The sequence below is a fragment of the Mercenaria mercenaria genome, chromosome 11, assembly GCF_021730395.1.
Source record: "Mercenaria mercenaria strain notata chromosome 11, MADL_Memer_1, whole genome shotgun sequence".
Classification (NCBI taxonomy): Eukaryota; Metazoa; Mollusca; class Bivalvia; order Venerida; family Veneridae; genus Mercenaria; species Mercenaria mercenaria.
In genome coordinates this window covers 20257922-20279490 of record NC_069371.1, presented here as the reverse complement: position 1 = coordinate 20279490, position 21569 = coordinate 20257922, and the positions used below count along the sequence as shown (strand labels likewise).

The window sequence follows — 21569 nt, the reverse complement described above, 5'->3', positions numbered from 1 at the left end:
GGACCTTGAGACCATTTAGATTTAAATTCTGACTAAGATTCATGAAGATAAAGGCATAAATGTGACCTCTAGAGTGTTAACAAGCTTTTCCTTTGATTTGACCTGGTGACCTAGTTTTTGCCCCAGATGACCCAATGTCAAGCTTGTCCAAGATTTTATTGAGGGTAACATTCTGACCAAGTTTCATTAAGATTGGACCAAAATTGTGACCTCTAGAGTGTTAACAAGCTTTCCTTTGATTTAACCTGATGACCTAGTTTTTGCCCCAGATGACCCAATGTCAAGCTTGTCCAAGACTTTATTGAGGGTAACATTCTGACCAAGTTTCATTAAGATTGGGCCAAAATTTTGACCTCTAGAGTGTTAACAAGCTTTTCCTTTGATTTGACCTGGTGACCTAGTTTTTGAGCCCAGATGACCCATTATCAAATTTGTCCAAGATTTTATTGAGGGTAACATTCTGACCAAGTTTCATTAAGATTGGGTCAAAATTGTGACCTCTAGAGTGTTAACAAGCTTTTCCTTTGATTTGACCTGGTGACCTAGTTTTTGACCCCAGATGACCCAATATCGAACTCATCCAAGATCTTATTAAGGGTAACATTCTGACCAAGTTTCATTAAGATTACGCCAAAATTGTGACCTCTAGAGTGTTAACAGTCAAATTGTTGACAACGGACGACGCACACAGGGCAATCACAAAAGCCCACCCTTCGTGCTCAGGTGAGCTAAAAAATGGCCATATTCTATTAAACATATATTTTTTATTATAACTATGACCATATTTTTCTATTTTAGTTACCCAATGGCATTTAAATGACCTTTCTGTCACAAAAAAAAATTTGGATCTCAGTAACATTTGAACCGACACCCTTCCTTTCAAAAGCACAAAAATCTATTTTTATTATTTTTTCTATTTTTAGCTACATTGATCTTGACCCTGATCCAAGCGACCTCAAATACATTCCTAAACTTTTGTGTTTGATCACAGCTATCTACACACCAAGTATACTGACAATAAGTGTACCCAAACTAAAGATATGAGTGGAAACCATTATTCTATTTTTAGTAACAGTGACCCAAAATATCATTCAAAGCTAATTTTTCAGATAAGCTTGCTGTACACAAAGATTGGTGGCAGTAACTAAGTCCAAACTAAAATTATAAAGCAGAAACCACCATTCTGATGATCACACTGAGAAAAAATCTATTTCTAGTAACTGTGATCTTGACCTTGACCAAAAAAAACAAGAAAAAAAACAAACGTTTTTTTGGATCTCAGTAGGATTTGAACCAACACCCTTCTGTCCCATTGACTAAAATGTAGCTTTTGGCCCAACGCTCTAGACCACTGCGCCACCGTGGAATTTTCTAAATAAGTTATCCTGACCTTGAACTTGACCCCAATGACCCCATATACAATCCCAACCTTGGTTTTTCTATAAGCTATCTATAGGCCAAGTTTAATTTCAATACATCAATGAAAACTAAAGTTATTGTGCAGAAACCAATTTTTCTATTTTTAGCAACAGCGACCTTGACCTTGACCCAAATGTAATCCCAAGCTTCGTCTCCTTATCATCTATCTACAGGCCAAGTTTGGTGTCTAAAGTTATTGTGCGGAAACCAAGTTTGACGCCCGCCCGCCAGACGACATACCCCAATCTAATAACTGGTTTTCTATGTAAACCTGGTTGAAAAATGTATTCACTTTAGAACACTAAAAGATAAAACACGGAGTATTTCTTAGTGTTTAGCTTTTTTCAAACAGATGAAACATTTGGTGGGCGATGCTCTGGAAATAATGGTCAGAACTGCTTGCTAGATAATAACGCGGAGTGTGTACATGGCTTATGCAGGTGTAAATATGGTACCACTGGTCTAGGAGGCAAATGTATCACAGGTAAAACCAGATTATTATTCTATATCATATCAACAATGTATAATAATAGAATTGAAAAGTTTAGTGTTTCTCCTTATAAGTAGTACATTATTTTAAAAACCGGACGTTTGTGTGTTTGTTATCATCCATCAATACATATATCCTGTAGATGAGACATATCAAGGTAGATGTATCGGTGATGATGGCGAAGCATGTGAACTAGACCAAAATGCTGAATGCTGGGACAGTATATGTGTATGCAAGAAGAACGCCAGTGAAATTCAAGGAAAATGTGAAATTGGTGAGAAAATTGTTGTTGTTTTATTTTTCAAAGAAGCAGATGGAGTCAACTTTTTCTAGATTGGCATTAATTCTCCGCATTGAATGTATATATGCATTGAATATACATTTGTTTATTATTGTCTCATCCAAACTTGAAATGTTTGTGTTGGGGAGACCGCGTTCTTAAAACGTATCTGTTCCTGTTGGATTTTTGTGCTTGTTTTGATATAATTAGGCCACAGAATTAGTAACAACTTCTTTAATTTATCTATTGCAGGAATACGTAACCAGGGGAACTAAAGGGTAATACCTGCTCAATATTGTGTTTAGTGTACATAGTGGAAGAAATGAGGTGTCTTTAACTCTTCAGCCGGTGCATCTAGCTTGTGTTTTGGATGACTTCTAAATGGAACTGAGAATCATTTTATCATTGTTTTTTTTCTGAATCAGTTTTTCAACGAACATGTAAATTAATGCATCACTTTTCTGTATGTCTTTTTCATTCTTATTCTTGTGGGTCATGGTCGAGTTTAATTTTACTTTGTAATATGCAGTTACACTAAATAAGTAAACTATGGTGACATATTTCTGCCGTAAGATAACTATATATAGACACCGAAAAGTGACCACGTCGTCGTCCCCTGGCAGCCATGTTTTTTGACGAATCATAACAAGCTTGACAAAGAGTACATAAGGACCATTTGTGTGAAATTATTTTGAAGTTAGACTAGCAAATTAAGAGGAGATGTTGTTAGAAGACTTTTCTATTTTTAGCTCTGGCGGCCCCTATGTGCAACCAAGTGGAACCATTGAACAAATTTGAAAGGGGAACACCCAAGGAACATCCAGGCCAACTTTCATCAACTGCAACCCAATGGTTTCAGAGGCAATGTTTTTTGAAGACAAGTCTATTTAAACCATGTGCCCCCTGGGGCGGGGCCATTTTTTAACCCAGGGGGATAATTTGAACAATATTGGTAAAGGACAACTATACGATGCTAAATACCAAATATCAAAGCCCTAGGCAATGTGGTTTTGTACAAGAAGATTTTCAAACTTTTTCCCTATGCAAGTCTATTAAACCATATGACCCCCAAGGGCGAGGCCATATTTGACCCTAGTAATATAATTTGAACAATCCAGGTAGAGGCCCACTAGATGCTACATACCAAATATCAAAGCCCTAGGCCCTGTGGCTTTGGACAAAAGATTTTCAAAGTTTTTCCCTATATAGGTCTATATAAACCATGTGACCACCAGGGTGGAGCAATATTTGACCCTAGGGGGACAATTTAAATACTCTTGGTAAAGGTTGCCTTAATAATGCTACATATCAAATATCAAAGCCCTAGGCCCTGTGGTTTTGGACAAGACTTAATAATGTGACCTTCAATTACGTAGGCACAAGTGGAACATGGGTTCTCGTCTTGGATAAGATGAAACTTCATTCCAGAGATTCATAGGGGAACGAATACCGAAATATTTTATGATCATGGTTACCTATACCCCTCTGGCCAAATATGCAATTTTAACCTTAGTTTTTCTACATGGCTACATTTCATTTCATCTTTTCGATCCAAAACTAAGTTATGGAGTGTTAGTAATGGTGACACTGCGCATTTGGAATACAGTTCTGCACATCGACTTGCGAATATTATCATGCCATCTGAGTTTCACAATTCACCAAAGGGGTTAAGAAGGGACGTAGCAGACATGAAATCCAAGGCTCAAACTGTCAAACACGTGACCTTGAAGTGTTACATTGATTTTTGACTGACATCATTGAAACATGGTTTCTGCACCACAAGTTAATAACATGAACATTCCATCCAAGTTTCTTAAACAATTTTCATGTTTAGAAGATAATTATGGAGAATTCAATGATTGACCGAGTAAAGTTTTAACCAACATTTGACTACTATCACTTCTTAATTTCATCACACATTATATCCAAGTATTGCTGAAACTCGGTAGCCCAAACTCGAAATTCCGGCCATCTCAAAAAAGTTTTAGTCCAGGTCAAAATTTGTTCTTTGTGTACTTACTTTCACATCGTCCAAGCACCGGAGTTGGAAATTCTATCAATAAGACTCCAGAAGTCTATCTTTAAAAAATTATACCCCCTATATACATGGCCACGAGAATTTGGTTAAGTTTTGATTTAATCAAAATTATCATTTTCGTAGAAAAACTTAATTCTAACACAACCGGAACCTGTTCCATTTTCTTATCAAACAAAGAAGGTTGAAAACTGTGTGTTATTAAACAACAATTCATTTTTCTAACATCACAATTACTAGATGTCATCAAGGATGTACTTTAAAATCCTTGCTAATGTGTTGGAATCAAAATAATATATCTCATTTAGTGATTTGCTCTTGAATAAAATCATTGTCTGTCGTTCAGATGCGTAATATTATATCACTTTGGCTGCGCTCTCATGATATAATTCCTTCACATCTGAACTCCAAACAATGATTTTATTCAAGAGCAAATCAGTGAATAAGATATATTATTTTTTAAGTATATGCTTTCTATCAACCTCTTTAGAATAGGTGTCAACTAATTAATGTCTTAAAGAAACAGGGTCACTTGTGTTATATCTAAAGACTAAAACGAAGTTTAGATTGCATTAAAAATAAACACTGAAGTGTTTCCTTCTTTTATAAATATAAATTATTGTATAAAATAGCTTATAAAAGAAGTTTATTTCTTTGTAACTGGTAACAAAAGTAAATAGCAAATATAGATTTAGATATAAAAAATATTGAATAAATATTATAAAAGATGTATAAATATAATTGCCTCCTTATGTACAAGAAAAAAAAACTGATAGTTTGCAACTTATCAAGTAGAACACTCTCTTTCTCCATCCATCCATCTTTCCTTCCATCTATCACTCCAAAACTGTGCATGGTACATTAATGTTCTGACAATATACACAAGTTTGCATATTAGATAATGAGCCTGTTGGAATCAAAGAGATACAGCAAAACCAAGTGTACAGACACTGTTAGTGGCCTTTTACAAGCATGCAAGAATAATACATTGGTTCCATTTCTTTTCATTCACAAGTTATCCCAGAATTGCATGGGACAATTTGACATAGTGTTCTAGTTTTTGACCCAGTAAAGACATTTATTCTTGATTTCAAACAGAAAAACATTCTGACCAAGTCTCATGAAAACCAAGTGGAAAATGTGACCTCTGGAGAGTTGACAAGTCTTTCTGTGATTTGACCTAATAAATTAGTTTTTGACCATACATAATTCAAGTTGAAACTTGACCTAAAAGTTTTAGGAACAGCAGGTTCTAAATATTGCCTGTAGAGTATTGACAATGTTTTTTTCTAAAAAATTGAAATAATGGCCTAGTTTTTGACCTTTGATAAACCAGTTTCAAATATGACCCAGATTTCATAGAGACAGGTTTTCTGACTGCTTTATGAAGACCAAGGAGAATATGTGACCTTTACAGTGTTCAAAAGGTGTTTCTATGATTTGACCTAGTTACCTAGTTTTTTATCTCAGGTATCCTATTTTTGGAACTGACCTGGATTTTATAAAGACAAATATTGTGTAAAAGTTATAACTATTATTTGACGTAGTGGCCTAGTTTCTGACCCCAGTTAACCAAGTTTTATATTTAGCGGAAATTATTCTTCAGGGAAACTGAAGAAGGTAGGGTAAAAAACTGTGACCTCTAATGTAAACAGTAAAAACTGATGATGATGCACAACAATGAAAGACAGACACATGGATATCACAAATAGCTCATCTTGAGCACTTAAAGGGACTGACCTCCAGATCATTTGACAACAAAATAATTTTTTTTAGATATCTGGAAATAAATGCTACATTTCTTAAGAAGGCTTTAAAACTTAATTACGATGATGGGAAAGTGTCTTTATTGCTGCGGCAGTCCGGGGTTCAATTCCTGACGCGGTCATCCTTTTTTCTTGATTTGGAATTTTTAAAATATTTCAGAAAACAAAAACTTGTATTCTAATGTTCATAATATGACCAAACTTCAATTTGAAAGAAAGATTATTTTTAGCCAAATCTGGAGGTCAGTGCCTTTAAAGCTCAACTGAGCAAAAACAATTTAAAATCTTGAATATCATCTGATTCTTTATCATTATCATTTACAGCACAAAATTATGGGACTGTTAACTGATATATATGTGGAATTATTCTCCACTTAATACACTGAGGTGATACAAATCAAAATATAAATAAAATGCAATTTTAAAGTTTCAACTGAAAGACTGTCTAAAGGAAATAACTTTGTGTATTTCAAATAGTACTGAAAAATATATTATGGTAATTTACTGGGATGTTGGAAATACATGTCGCTGAGAGACACAACCATGAAACGTTGCCCACCAACAGTAATAATATTTTCACAGTAGTTACACACAAAGAATATAAATAGCCACCTTTCATCATATTAAAAACCAAAAAAGGAGGCTGAAAGCCTATTTCAAAACAAATTAAAAACCAACATTGTGCTAATCTTATGTTTGTTTGTTTCGGGTTTAACACCGTTTTTCAACAGTATTTCAGTTATGTAATGGCGGGCAGATAATCTAACCAGTATTCCTGGATTCTGTACGAGTACAAACCTGTTCTCTGCAAGTAACTGCCAACTTCCCCACATGAATCAGAGGTGGAAGAAGAATGGTTTTAGACACAATGTCTTTTATCAAATTGTCACAGAGAACATATGCCTCACCCAGGGATCGAACTCATGACCCCGCGATCTGTAGATAAGCGGGCTGGTAAGCTTCATAAGAATATTTCATTTTAAACAGCAAATATATATTAAATGTCTAATAGGAATTTTATTTTAAATGACATAAATATAAGTAAAACTGAAGAAAAGTGATCAGCATGTAGGTTTCAAATTATTAAATTCTTGAGCATTTATAAGGTTCTAGCAACAAAATTTGGATGGAATGTCACACATGACATGTTACAGCCCAATTCATAAGCTTTTTGCAGAGGCTAAAAGAGTAAAAATCAGAACATCATAAACATAACAATATATTAAAAACTACAGATAACAAAAATAGAGATAACTGAGGTAATTTCATACAGAAGTCAAAACATCAGATATGTATAGAAATGTAAATACCTAAGGAAACTATTAGATATATAAAATATGAAATTATTGCACATACAATAAGATCATAAACTAAGTTAACTTAATTTCCATTGCATTTTTATAGCAAACTAGATGCCCACGGGCAACATGTCGAGCCCGCCAGCTGTCAAAAGGACTGACATTTTTTATACAATTTGGCAGCGACAGTATTGATTGCGGCAAACATTTCTGCCAAGTTATTTAAGAACATCTCCATCCATGGCTAAGTTACAGCCCAGACAAGAGATTTTTACTGCATCAACTTTTGACCTTTGACCCCTAAGTGTGACCTTCATCTCTCAACTACTTATACCTGACAGACTGTCTCATTGAGGCAAACACTTGTACCAAGTTATTTAAGAAACCCTCAATCCATGGCCGAGTTACAGCCCGGACAAGGAAAACTGCACCAAGTTTTGACCTTTGACCTCTAAGTATGATCTTGACCTTTAAGCTACCAATCTGGTTGTTGTACATGACATATCATCTTATTGAGGCAACATTTGTTCCAAATTATTTAAGAATCACTCAATCCATGGCTGAGTTACAGCCCGGAAAAGCAAAACGGCACTGACTTTTGACCTCGACTTTTAACTTACCAATCTGTTTCTTGCACACAACACACCGTTTCATTGAGGCAAACATGTGTGCGAAGTTGTTTAAGAATCCCTTGATCCATAGATAAGTTACAGCCTGGACAATCTCGGATGGACACACACTCTCACAGATGGAAGGACGGACAGACGGACACAGGCACATACACCGAACCGCCATAGTGACAACTATGTTGCGCTCACCGCCAGCGGGCTTGACAAAAATGGCAATATTCTGATTATTTATTAAATCTTTTGATTTCAATTATTAGAAAATATAGTTAACAGTTGAAATCTTTGAGATTCAGAAAAAAAGATATGGAATGTAGAAAAATATCTATAACACTTAATTTGATTTTTGATCAACATCAAACGGATTTCTTAAAACTCCTTTTTCAATCAACAAAACTCTGTCTTTATCCTACATAATCTTGCAGAGTTTCATCTGTTTTGTCTTAACCCCTTAAATGTTCTCCTTTTCCTCAAGGAGTCCCCTGACACTCTGAGGTAGAATAGTCTTGGCCCCGGGACGTGGTTTCTCTGTGATCCTAAACACAAACCCCTTTGACCCCTCCAGTATGTCTCTCTCATGGTTCCAGCTGAACAGGGCACCATCTGTTGTCTCAAGGAAAGGGTTCACTTCAATCACCCACAGTTTTGCACCTGGAAAACATTGTGAATTTCATCTAACTAAATGCATCTATATTAACAGAACAGTTTTGCAAGGCATTAATTGTGGATGCATATGATGCAGGTTTTAGTAATCTGACATTTCTGAAAGTGTAACCACCAACACTTACCCTGCTAAATTTCTATAATGAAATTGTCCATCTTTCAAATTGGACAGTACCATTAACTGTTAAAAGGGGGTGCACATCAAAAAGAAACTGACTGAATGGTGACCAGTGCAGATCATGATCAGACTGCATGGCTGTGCAGGCTGATCATGATCTACAATGGTCGCAAAGGCAGAATCAATCGTGTCCAGTATGGTAAGGATTAAATAAATGGAACTGTTAAGTTTTTATCCTAAATAATGGCTGCCTAATGACACTGTGTGCTTGACTATTTGAAGACCTTCCAACACAGTATTAGCCTACACACAAAATCTTTATCAAAAACAAGAGGCATAATTTTGCTAACTGTAAATTGGAATTATGGACTCTGGTTGAGATGTTGCCAATGATCTGTGAAGATTAAGAAAGAATTCAATACAACAGGTCCTAAAAACTAGCAGGGTCACAATCACACCTCCTAATACAACATTCCAGTTATTCTAGAAAGCTGACACAATAGTGTTTCATTTCTTGACAATCAACTAAACAATAGTATTAACTAAAGAGTTTATAAAGTGACTGAGCTATTACCTTTTTCGCAGATAGCAAAATCAATTATGGAATGTTTTGGGAACTTTGAACCCTTCAACTTTGGCTGTACTGTGTTCTGGAAGTAATTTTTCACCATTTGTCCATATTTCTCTTTCTCTTTCACCAACCTCTCTGAGCAAATTGCATAATTATACTGGGATAAGGCAACTAATTCGTAATTTGATACAAATCCACGAAATTCCATATCAATGTCGATATCGAAAAATTTTCTGATCACAAAATGTTCATGGTACTTGTCTTTCTGGTTGACAGCCGCCAAAAGTAGGTCCTGGTAGATTCTTTCACTCCGCATAAACATATCAACTACTTCATCAGCAGTTTTTACTCGCAATGCAATGAAAGCGGCTTTCAGAAGGCACATTATCTGAACATTTTCTGACCTTTCTTCAGCAGGATATGTCATCAGCTCCTTTCTATACAGATCTTTCAGATGGTTCTGAACTAGAGGTGCGTCTTTTGCACTTCGACTTGATGTCTTAACAAAAGCAAACCCATCTTTGGTGTAAGTGTTCATTGACGTTTGCAGACGTGTTGTCAAGGCTTCAAGACAAGTCTTTTCACTGTCTGTTATTTTGTCTCGCCAGTCAGTGTTACAAATATCAGTATGATCTTTGTTAAGATACAGCCTGAAAATCACAAATCATAGATTAGGAGTAAGATTACATGAAATTTTATCAACAACAACCAAAATCATTATGACTACGCCATAGTAAGCTGAGGCCATCAGAAGTTCTATGTTTGTTTCATTACAATAACAAGTTACTTTTGAATAACATTCACTACAATTCAGTAGCTTCCTAAATATGTTGATGACCACACAAATATTTAATATTAACGTCTTTACACTGTCAAGCAGTATATAATGATTATAATTATGTGCAAATTTTCAAGTTAACCCTTAGCATGCTGGACACGCTTGATTTCTGCCTTTGCGACCAGTGTAGACCATGATCAGCCTGCACATCTATGCAGTCTGATCAAGATCTGCACTTCGCCATTCAGTCAGTATCTTTTTGGTTCGCACCCCTTTTAACAGTTAATGGTACTGTCTAATTTGAAAGATGGACAAGTTCATTAAAGAAGAAATTTAGTTAATTTCGTGGCCATGAAATTCAGTGGCCATGAAATTCAGTCGTTATGACCAAAATCAGAAAATGGCTATTTTGTGGGAATATGTATTTGCAAATAATCAATTTTACAGATAATATAAAACTTATTTTCTGGGAATTTATTTTGCACACTGATGCAACAAGTAAAATAAGGTTCAGACAAAAAAAAAAGATTCAGTAGGTAGATATTTTCAGAGTAATTTGGGCAATGGCATTGTTCATGTAAGGATTTTGTTATCACTTCTGGTTCTTTTCTATGTCATTTAACATAGTCCATCACAATCTACTTTCAAATACCAACCATTCTTGCGGACAAAACCGAACCAGCAAAACAGAAATTAGGTCATACAGGTTAAATGAACTACATTAAATTTTGTTTGGTCTCATCAACTTTTTATCACCTTTAGGTTTTTACCTTTCATAAATGCCAATGAAAACTTGAGCCTCCTCCAGCAAGAAAGGGCAGAGAACTGTGGGAAATGTCTCGCCTTTGAGAAGATCAATCCAATGTTCTGTATTTACCTCTAGCACACATTTCTCATACTCTGAAGGAAAGACATTACAAGAATAACGAGTGAATGAAGTATTGCCATGCAATACAAAGTCCCCTACTGGAAGGCACCTAATTTTTTCTACTGCAGTATAACATAATGAACTGATATCTGTCAATGATGTATAAACAATATTGTACTACATATACAATATGTTATATTATTATAACAACACACTTGGATTAAAATGTGCATATATAAAAACCCACAGTTGTTTTCATATTGAATTTTTTTGGCTGATTATAAAAATGTTATCATGTAAGTTATTTATAGTAACAACAAAGGGAAATTAATCTTTAAAAAAAAAAAAAAAAAAAAAAAAATAATAATAATAATAATAATATAAGTCCACAAGAAACTCTTTACCAGGTAGAGATAGGTCAAAATACACCTAACAAGAGCGCCGCCAAGCGGGGCAATATACGCCCGAAGGATTACATCATAGGATGGGAGCAAAATTTTAAGAACTTGACTGTTGTAGCCCAAAGGACTGGAACAACAAAAGGAAAACTTCAAAAAACAAATCAACAAAAAAATATTCAAGGCCTACAAAAAAATCCTTATCAGGTACAGGTATGTAAAAATAGACCTAAAAATTGGAAGTACCATCCATGTTGTACCACAGAAAAGTGGTCTCGGTTTTTCCCTACGGCCAATAACAAAAAAGTTTCAAAATAAGCTATTTATAGTAACATAAAAGGGAAGTAATTCAAAAAAAAAAAATTGTAAGTACAAAAAAGAGATCTGCCAAATAAAAACAAGAGCACTGCAATGCAGAGCAATATATACAAAGCAAAGTCATATATGACCTTTGACCCTTAAGTGTGACCTTGACCTTGAAGCGAGTCATCCGGAACATGCACTCCGCACATCGTCTCAGTGTGGTGAACATTTCTGCCAAGTTTCTTTGAAATCCTTCCAGCAGTTCAAGAGTTACAGAGCGGACACAAAACAAACTGATATGACTTTTGACCCCTAAGTGTGACCTTGACCTTGAAGCGAGTCATCTGGAACATGCACTCTGCACGTCGTCTTGGTGTGGTGAACATTTGTGTCAAGTTTCTTTGAAAACCTTTAAGGGGATCAAGAGTTACAGAGCGGACACGAAACAAACTGATATGACCTTTGACTCCTAAGTGTGACCTTGACCTTGAAGCGAGTCATCCGGAACATGCGCTCTGCACGTCGTCTTGGTGTGGTGAACATTTGTGTCAAGTTTCTTTGAAATCCTTCAATGGTTTCAAGAGTTACAGAGCGGACACGAAACAAACTGATATGATCTTTGACTCCTAAGTTTGACCTTGACCTTGAAGCGAGACATCCAAAACATGCGCTCTGCACGTCGTCTCAGTGTGGTGAACATTTGTGTCAAGTTTCCTTGAAATCCTTCAAGGGGTTCAAGAGTTACAGAGCGGACACGAAATTGCTAACGGACAGACACAAAATTGCTAACGGACAGACGGACACCAGCGTCATAACATAATACGTCCCTTCAGGCGTATAAAAATTGGATGTAACATGCATGCTGTACCACAGAAAAGTGGTCTCGATTTTTCTGTACCGCCAGTAATAAAAAAGTTACAATAAAATCTATTTATAGTAACAACAAAGGAACGTAATTCTAAAAACAAGGGTGCCTCATGGTGGTGAACATTTGGTCCAAGTTACATCAAAATCCCTCCATGCATGAAGAAGAAATGTTCCGTACAAAGTCATTCTTGAATTTGACCTTCGACCTCTAAATATGACCTTGACCTTAGACCTAGGGACCTGGTTCTTGCGCATGACATGTTGTCTCATCCAAGGGAATATTTGTGCCAATTGATATCTAAATCCTGCTTTGCATGACAAAGTTATAGACCGGACAGGAAAAAAATCCTCTTGACCTTTGATCTCAAAGTGTGACCTTGACCTTTAAGCTAGGGTACTGGGTGTTGCGCATGACACGTCGTCTCATCATGGGAAACATTTGTGCCAAGTAATATTAAAATCCCTTCATGGATGGCAGAGTTATGGACGGGACAGGAAAAAAACTCTGTTGACCTTTGACCCCCAATTGTGACCTTGACCTTTGAGCTAGGGGTCCGGGATTTGCGCATGACACGTCGTCTCATCATGGGGAACATTTGTGCTAAGTGATATTAAAATCCCTTCATGAATGTCAGAGTTATGGACCGGACACGAAACAGACCCTGTTCATGCTATGTTAACATTTGACTGCTAAGTGTGACCTTGACCTTTGAGCTAGGGGTCTGAAAGTTGTGCACGACACATCGTCTTATTATGAGGTACATTTGTGCCAAGTAATATTAAAATCCCTTCATAGATGGGAGAGTTATGGACCGGACAGGAAAAAAGCCTTGTTGACCTTTGACCTCCAATTGTGACCTTGACCTTTAAGCTAGGGGTCCAGGTTTTGCGCATGACATGTCGTCTCCTCATGGGGAACATTTGTGCCAAGTAATATTAAAATCTCTTCATGGATGGGAGAGTTATGGACCGGACAGGAAAAAAGCCCTGTTGACCTTTGACCTCCATTGTGACCTTGACCTTTGAGCTAGGGGTTCGGGATTTGCGCATGACACATCATCTCATCATGGGGAACATTTGTGCCAAGTAATACTAAAATCCCTTCAAGGATGGGAGAGTTGTGGACCGGACAGGAAAAAAGCCCTGTTGACCTTTGACCTCCTATTGTGACCTTGACCTTTGAGCTAGGGGTCCGGGTTTTGCGCATGACACGTCGTCTCATCATGGGGAACATTTGTGCCAAGTAATATTAAAATCCCTTCATGGATGACAGAGTTATGGACCGGACACGAAATTGCGGACGGACGGAATGACGGAATGACAGAATGACGGAAAGACGGAATGACGGAGTGACGGAAAAGAGCATTCCTATAGTCCCCAAAACTGGTTTTCAGCCAGTAGGGGACTAATAAATCAATCAGAAAATGTGTTGAAGAAAAGCAGCAAATTATTAATGGTGGTGGGGGTGCTCCATTAGCAGGGATCATCCTAGGTCAAAATTTTAGGGAGAAGTGACTTCTTCCTCCACAGAATCTAGGGAGAAATCGAGGAATTTAAGGAGAAGATTCGACATAGTATTCAGTTTCCTGCCTATAATTATATATTTCCACTTTCTGTGGGTCTTGCTATAACTTATAAACAGTAATTATTTAAGGAAATTGATTGTCAGTGAACAAACTGAACGGACTCGTGCCATTAGGAATAAGGGTAATTTCAAATTGCATTCATCCTATGCACACCATCTTATCGACGTTGACAGCTGGACTAATTTGACACAGGAACAACGCGACAGGCGCGAGAAAAAATTCTTAAATGAAAAAGGAAAGGAAAGCAATGTTGTTGTTTCAACAAATGGGTTAAGAACTGTTTCGCGAACACCGAATGTGGGTAAAAAAACAAACCAGCTAAAAAGAAAACGCGCTGAACATTCCAGGACGCCAAATTCTAAGAGAAGAATCATCGAACAGTAGTCGGATAGGCAATCTTTTCTGATATACCCTCGCGTTCAATACACAACAACAAGAAACTTAGTCAGATAGTCGATCTTCCCTGAGAAGATTGACCCTCGCGTTCAATACGCACTGACACCTCCATGTATAGCTTGCTTTTTGTGAATATATACATAGTTAAACACTCATGTATGTATGATAGTACGTTTTTAGATTAAATATCCTAATGCTATGATAGTTCCAAGTTGTATTATCGCCTTTCTTAGATATACTAGTTCAAATTATTCTGAAAAATGTTAACACATTATAAATAAAGTGTCATATAGGACCATTAGGCTTTATTTCTGGTGCAAATGTGCAAGTGGGGATCTCTGTGGCTGAGTGGTTATGGTCGCTGACGTCAGATCACTTAATTTGTCCCTTACGGATGTGGGTTAAAGCCTCACTTGAACCTTAGAATTCTTCATGTGAGGAAGCCATCCATCTGGCTTACTGAAGGTCGGTGGTTCTACCTTGGTGCCCTCCATTGATGAAACCATGCCAGCAGTGGCACCTGGGGTCTTTCTCCACCATGAAAAGCTGGAATGTCACCATATGAGCCATGCCATGAGAAAACCAACATAGTGGGTATGCGACCAGCAAGGATCCAGACCAGCCTGCGCATCCGCGCAGTCTGGTCAGGATCCATGCTGTTCGCTTTCAAAGCCTATTACAATTAGAGAAACCGTTAGCGAACAGCATAGATCCTGACCAGACTGCGCGGATGCGCAGGCTGGTCTGGATCCTTGCTGGTCGCATACCCACTATGTTGGTTTTCTCATGGCACGGCTCATATACATTTGACCTATAACTGTGTTGGTGTGACATTAAACCTAACTAAAACAGAACTAAAACTGTGCAAGTAAGCACTTTGGCAAAACAATCCAGCAACTGAATTACTTAATGACAAAAAAGATTAACAATGCTTAAACAAACATCAGCTACTGGCAACTTGTGTTAAATCAGTGTCAAACACTTCTTAAAAGTAAGTGACTGACAGCACAATACCTTTGATATCTTCTTCTTTCAGAAAGCCAGCTGTTTTAGGACTTGAGAAGTCTTTAATTGGCTCTTTCGACTTCTTTAGCTTAACAGCATTGAGTTGATCTGCCAGGCTTGACATAGTGTTAGTTTTTTTTCTCTACTTCTCCTGAAATAGTTATTGCCAAAATCTTGATGACAAGTTACTCAGTAAGGTATAAAAGCATACACTAAAACCTGGACTGGAGAAGAGTGGAGGGGTCATACGAGCATACACTAAAACCTGGATTGGAGAAGAGTGGAGGGGTCATATGAGCATACACTAAAACCTGGATTGGAGAAGAGTGGAGGGGTCATACGAGCATACACTAAAACCTGGATGGAGAAGAGTGGAGGGGTCATACCAGCATACACTAAAACCTGGATGGAGAAGAGTGGAGGGGTCATACCAGCATACACTAAAACCTGGATGGAGAAGAGTGGAGGGGTCATACGAGCATACACTAAAACCTGGATTGGAGAAGAGTGGAGGGGTCATACGAGCATACACTAAAACCTGGATTGGAGAAGAGTGGAGGGGTCATACGAGCATACACTAAAACCTGGATGGAATTATTATATAAAGATTTTAATGACTGATGCCTCAATGGAAAAATATCTTTTTATTTTACACTGAGGACTTTTTTGATATACATGTATATTTTATCCTGTCTATTCAGAATGTGATTTTTGCTGCATTGTTTTCATGCTACATGTATACATTTCCTTGCTACATGATTAAAGCAAAATCTGAACAAAATATTTGATTAATGGTTGTAACATAATTTTCCTGATGTACCGGTAATTTCATTTGCCTTTCAAACATTGGGCATCAGTTAATAAGTTAATGTGTCAGGAGAGACTGGTATCTTGTAGTATACACACTTTGACACTGTATGGTGGTATTTAAACGTTTCAAAGCTACCAGTATATGCATTTCAATGATAGTTGTATGTACTTCATTGCAAAACTTTAACCAAGGTGTGATGCCAAAGCCAACGCCAGGGCGAGTACAACAGCTAACAAGAGCTGTCACAGAAGACAGCGCGCTCGACTATTTTGATGCTGGATAGTGAAACTGGGCACATCTGAGGAAACTAGAGCTGTCACTGGAGTGTTAAATGACTCCAACTGTGGATGAAGATATTGCACAATAGCCTGAGTCTATGTCAAAAATATCAACTTAAAGTAATAAGAGAGGTAAAGATAAAATGTATCAAAACACTATATAAGTATATCCTAAGCAAAAAGGGGCATAATTCATTAAATATTAGTGCCAGAGTTATGAAGCTTGTGTCATATAGTGTGGGTGATGATGTTGAACAACTATTTTAAGTTTGAATCAAATCCATTCAGTAGTAACAGAGACAGAGTGAAAGTGCATCAAAACTTCAACCTAAAATTCTAAGTAAAAAGGGGGAATAATTAATGGAAAATTGGTGCCAGAGTTATGCACCTTGCATCATATGGTGTGGATGATGATGTTGAACAACTATTTTAAGTTTGAACCAAATCCATTCAGTAATAACAGAGACAGAGTGAAAGTGCATCAAAACTTTAACCTGAAATTCTAAGTAAAAAGGGGAAATAATTCATGAAAAATTGGTCCCAGAGTTATGCACCTTGTGTCATATGATAAGGGTAATGATGTTGAACAATTGTTTAAGTTTGAATCAGATCCATTCAGTAATAACAGAGATAGAGTGAAAGTGCATTAAATTTTAACCTGAAATTCTAAGTAAAAAGGGGAATAATTCATGAAAACTTGTGCCAGAGTTAAGCATCTTGTGTCATATGATGTGGGTGATGATGCTGAACAACTATTTCAAGTTTGAATCAAATCCATTCAGTAATAACAGAGGTAGAGTGAAAGTGCACCAAAACTTTAACCTGAAATTCTAAGTAAAAAGGGGGAATAATTCATGAAAAAATGTTGCCAGAGTTATGCACCTTGTGTCATATGATGTGGGTGATGATGTTGAACAACTATTTTAAGTTTGAATCAAATCCATTCAGTAATAACAGAGATGGAGTGAAAGTGCATCAAAACTTTAACCTGAAAATCTAAGTGAAAAGGGGGGACAATTCATGAAATATTGGTGCCAGAGTTATGGCCCTTATGTCAGATGATGTGGATGATGATGAGGAATAAGTATTTCAAGTTTGAATCAAATCCATCAAGTAATTACAGAGATAAGTTGAAAAAAGAGAAAGTGCACCAAAACTTTAACCAAGGTGGGGACGCGGAAAGACGCCGACGCCGACGCTGGGGCGAGTAGGATAGCTCTCCTTATACTTCGTATAGTCGAGCTAAAAACAGGGGTGAAGAGGAAGGTTATGGTGACGTATTTCAATAATACAAACAGCAACATTGAACTGCTCAAGGGTTGGAAGGAAGGGAATGGCAGGTGGAAGATAATTCCATAAGACTATAGTCCCAGGGAAAAAGGAGTATTTGTAGCAGTCAGTGGTTGCAGAGATTAACCTGTAAGACAGGGGATGATAATGGTGTGATTGCCTTGTTAGGGAGTTGAGATAATCTTCCATGGGGATTGCAACCAGCTGCTTTGAGATTTTAGACATAAGAGAGAGTTAGGAGTCAATGCACAGGCAATCTATCCAGCGCCATTTTAGACTACAGCATGTCAGTAACACAGGAGGTGAAGCCAAAGTGAGACATAGCCCAACGCGCTGTCCATCTTTGGACCACTTCTATTTGGTCTATTTTGGTTTGTGTGTATGGAGACCAGACTTCGGAGCTATATTTCAGCTGTGGTCTGGTAAGGGTCTGATATGCCATGGACTTAAGGGGTTTAGATTCTTTATATTCCTGTGGAGAAAACCTAGGGTTTGATTTGCCTTTTTGGCTGACCTATATATGTAGGCGTCCCACGAGAGATCTTTTGAGATATCCATGCCAAGGTATTTTGTAAAGGCGACAAACTCTTATAGTGTATTATGCATGTAGTATTGTGATGTGGGTAACTTGACACTTAGAGGGAATTCCATATTCTAGTCCAACTCCCATTTTTCTAGTGTTTTAATGTCATTTCGGAGGGTATTTGATTGTCTGACAGGGGTAAGTGACATGTATACTGCAGTGTCATCTGCAAATAGACGCACTTTAGACTGAATATTTTGTGGAAGGTCATTTGTGTATACAAGGAAGAACTGCAGAAGAGACAGGTATGGGCTCTGAGCTTGTATCATTTAAGATTACGGATTGAAGCCGGTTATCAAGGAAGCTCTTAATTCGTTTCAGGGTTTCACCACATAAACCATAGTTACGCATTTTGAACAGGACTTTCTCATGGCTAACTTTATCAAATGCTTTGCTAAGATCTAATAGTATCAGGTCAACCTGTTGTTTGCTGTACACTGATTTGACAAGGTCATTTACAAGCATAATTAGTTGTGTCACAAAGGATCTTTTTTTCTCAGAAACCATGTTAAAGATGGTACAGAATGCCAAGGTTTGTAAAGTATTTTGTAATTGATGAGGCCACTGTATGCCCCAGGGTTTTGCAAAGTTCGCATGTAAGGGATATGGGCCTGTAGTTGGCTGGGTCTGACCAGTCGCCCTTCTTGTAGATGTGGGTTACATATGCATTTCTCCACTGGGAAGGTATGTCCCTCATCAATGGATTTCTGAAAGATAATTTCAAGGACTGGTGACAGTTTCTTTGAAAATGTTTTAAGAATGATGGGCTTGAGGGTTGTGATTTGATTGGAGTTTTTCTACGCCATTGGCATTTACATGGATATTTGGCATTCTTGGTAGTTTTGAGGTGGTGAGTTATGTTTTTGATCAGAGATGTCTTGGAGTTTCATCTTGCAGTAGGATGCTAGGTTTAAAGGTGATTTTGGGCTGAATACTTAGTGGAATTGTTTATTTAGAACTGTTCCTTTTGAAGTTTCATCAGAGTGGAATTTGTTTTGGTATTTTAAAGGTGGCAAGGATGCTGAAGCATGTTTGGAATGTTTGAGGAGGGAGTAGAATTTTTTTTGGTTTCGGTGTAGGGGAGACATCAGGCTGGTTAACATTCAGAATATCTTCAAGGTATTTTTGATAAGCCTTTTTTATTTTCAGACTGTTTGTTTGAGGTCCAAAAAATATTTACGATCAGAGGATTTGTTTGATTTCCTAAATTTTTTGAAGGCTCTATCATGCTTTCTGTTTATCCTCTTCTGATTTACCCAGGAAAGATGGTTCCTAATGGAGGACATTTTTGACAAAATGAACTCTTCTGACAGGTTATTTTCAGTGAATGATAAATTTCCCCATAGATAGATCTTCAACTGAGAGGGTGAAATATTTGTCCTCCTTTAACATTTCCTGAAGGTACTAATTGACTGTTTAAATCCATCCAAGTTTGCTTTTCTGTATAGTGGGATTTTTCGAGGCTTTTGATAACATATTTTGGTGGAAGTGTTTACTTTGACCTCAAAAATGTTATGTTGCTGATGCCAAGTAAAATGTTAACCTCATTGACCAAAGTTGGATTTGTCATGAAAAATTGCTCTAAAATATTGTTTTTTTTCTAGTAGGTTAGTTTAACATTTGTGTGAGGTTTGAATCATTTAGGGTCTCAAGGATTTCTCTATAGTAGGTCTGATGTTTACAGTCACAGGATGGGCACCTTTTATTTACTTTAACAGGAGATTATGCAAATTCTACTGAGCTGCCAGTGTATGCAAGCATAAAATCGGTACACCAGTAGGACATGGAAATTAGCTTGATGAAATCATGATGAAAACAGTCATTATCCCATCCAAATGGTTTATAACTATTTTTAAACTAAATATAAGACAAAAGACAGTAAGGAACACTTGTACTTTAGCAGTCCCTATAATAATAATAATAGTGGTTTAAAAATACTTAAAAAATTAAAGTAATGAGTAGTAACTTTATTTTTAGATGAATATGTTTGGGGGCTGCTGCCCGACATATTTTCCATCTGAAAGACAAGTGAATTTTCTTCTTTGTCTTTTTCTTTTCTTTTATAATAATGGCAAACGTTCAGTGATGAAACATGGCCATGCCATGGTGGTGGGGGGGGGGGGGGGGGGGGGGGGGGGGGGGGGGGGGGGGCTAAAATAGTGAAAGAACCACCAGCTTTTCCAAGCTACTCAATTCACCTAGTACTCACTGGCAGATGGTGATAAAAAATTGTGCAATACCTAAAGAGAACCTTAAGTCTCTATCTGGATAAAAATGTACATACATACTATGTTGGAAGATGTTAGTAGGGTTAAAAACAGGATAAAAGCAAGTGTAATACATTACTGTATGCAATGTTATTCTAGTCTAGAATGGTTGGAGCATGTATGCAGCCAGCACTGATTTGAATCCAGAGATTGATTCAATGCTGACTACATACAATGGAAGTGTGTTCCATTGCTCAACTGTCCATGGAAAAAATGAAAATTTGTAAAAACTACTGTGGTAGCTGGTAGCATACAGTATGTAATATGCTAGGTGGTTAATGCCTAGATTGTCTGGTGTATGGTGTAAGATACTGACTTAGATTGAGATCAACACGATTATAAACCATTTTGTGAAAAAATGCTAATCTATTATATTCTCTTCTATCTTGTAAACAATAGGTCTAGGATTTCATCGTTCGTATAGATATTCTGTAAATATATGGACAATCCATAAATTTAAAGATTTTTCAGTCTATAATTTTACTGACTCAGGGTATATGAAATTTGTTAAAATTACAATTTAAATAAAAACCGGAGGTTAAAATGAAATATTTCACTTATTTCAGAGCATAGATCTATCTATCTATCTTCCGTAACCGTTGAACTTAAATAATGTTTTTGAATACAGGGAGCACTGGTGCACGTATTAAAACCAACAAACAGTAGGTACAGGCCAATATAAGAAAAATACTATCAGTGCAACCAAGCGCCTGTGACTTTCAATACATTCCTTACTATTTTTGCAATTATCACAAGAAGTCATTATTATGCTTCAGGGCCTAGTTATTAGTCAAGATATAAATAAATAATTTTACATTGGTTTGCATGAAAGTACAAGATTTTATTTGACAAAAAAAAGGAATTAAATTTTTT

The 21569-nt window shown here is 36.9% G+C and overlaps 1 protein-coding gene and 1 long non-coding RNA gene across 3 annotated transcripts; one reads left to right on the top strand and one right to left on the bottom strand.

The window, feature by feature from the left end:
* The first annotated feature begins 1750 nt into the window (after nucleotides 1-1750).
* Nucleotides 1751-4090, top strand: LOC128547053 (uncharacterized). The gene is made up of 3 exons (XR_008366292.1): nucleotides 1751-1903; nucleotides 2052-2183; nucleotides 2442-4090. It is a non-coding gene; the product is annotated as an uncharacterized LOC128547053 (long non-coding RNA).
* Nucleotides 4091-4814: 724 nt separating this feature from the next.
* LOC123531612 (uncharacterized) lies at nucleotides 4815-21458 on the bottom strand. Of its 2 annotated transcripts, none has more exons than XM_053518697.1 (5): nucleotides 21432-21458; nucleotides 15477-15618; nucleotides 10815-10944; nucleotides 9270-9916; nucleotides 4815-8565 (listed from the first exon to the last, which is right to left on the bottom strand). In XM_053518697.1, exons 2-5 carry the CDS (start codon nucleotides 15589-15591, stop codon nucleotides 8366-8368), a joined length of 1092 nt encoding a protein of 363 aa, XP_053374672.1. In that variant the 5' UTR covers nucleotides 15592-15618; nucleotides 21432-21458; the 3' UTR covers nucleotides 4815-8365. The 2 variants fall into 2 exon arrangements, with proteins under 2 accessions (XP_053374672.1, XP_053374671.1); XM_053518696.1 differs by lacking the exon at nucleotides 21432-21458 and adding an exon at nucleotides 21254-21425.
* Nucleotides 21459-21569: the final 111 nt, after the last annotated feature.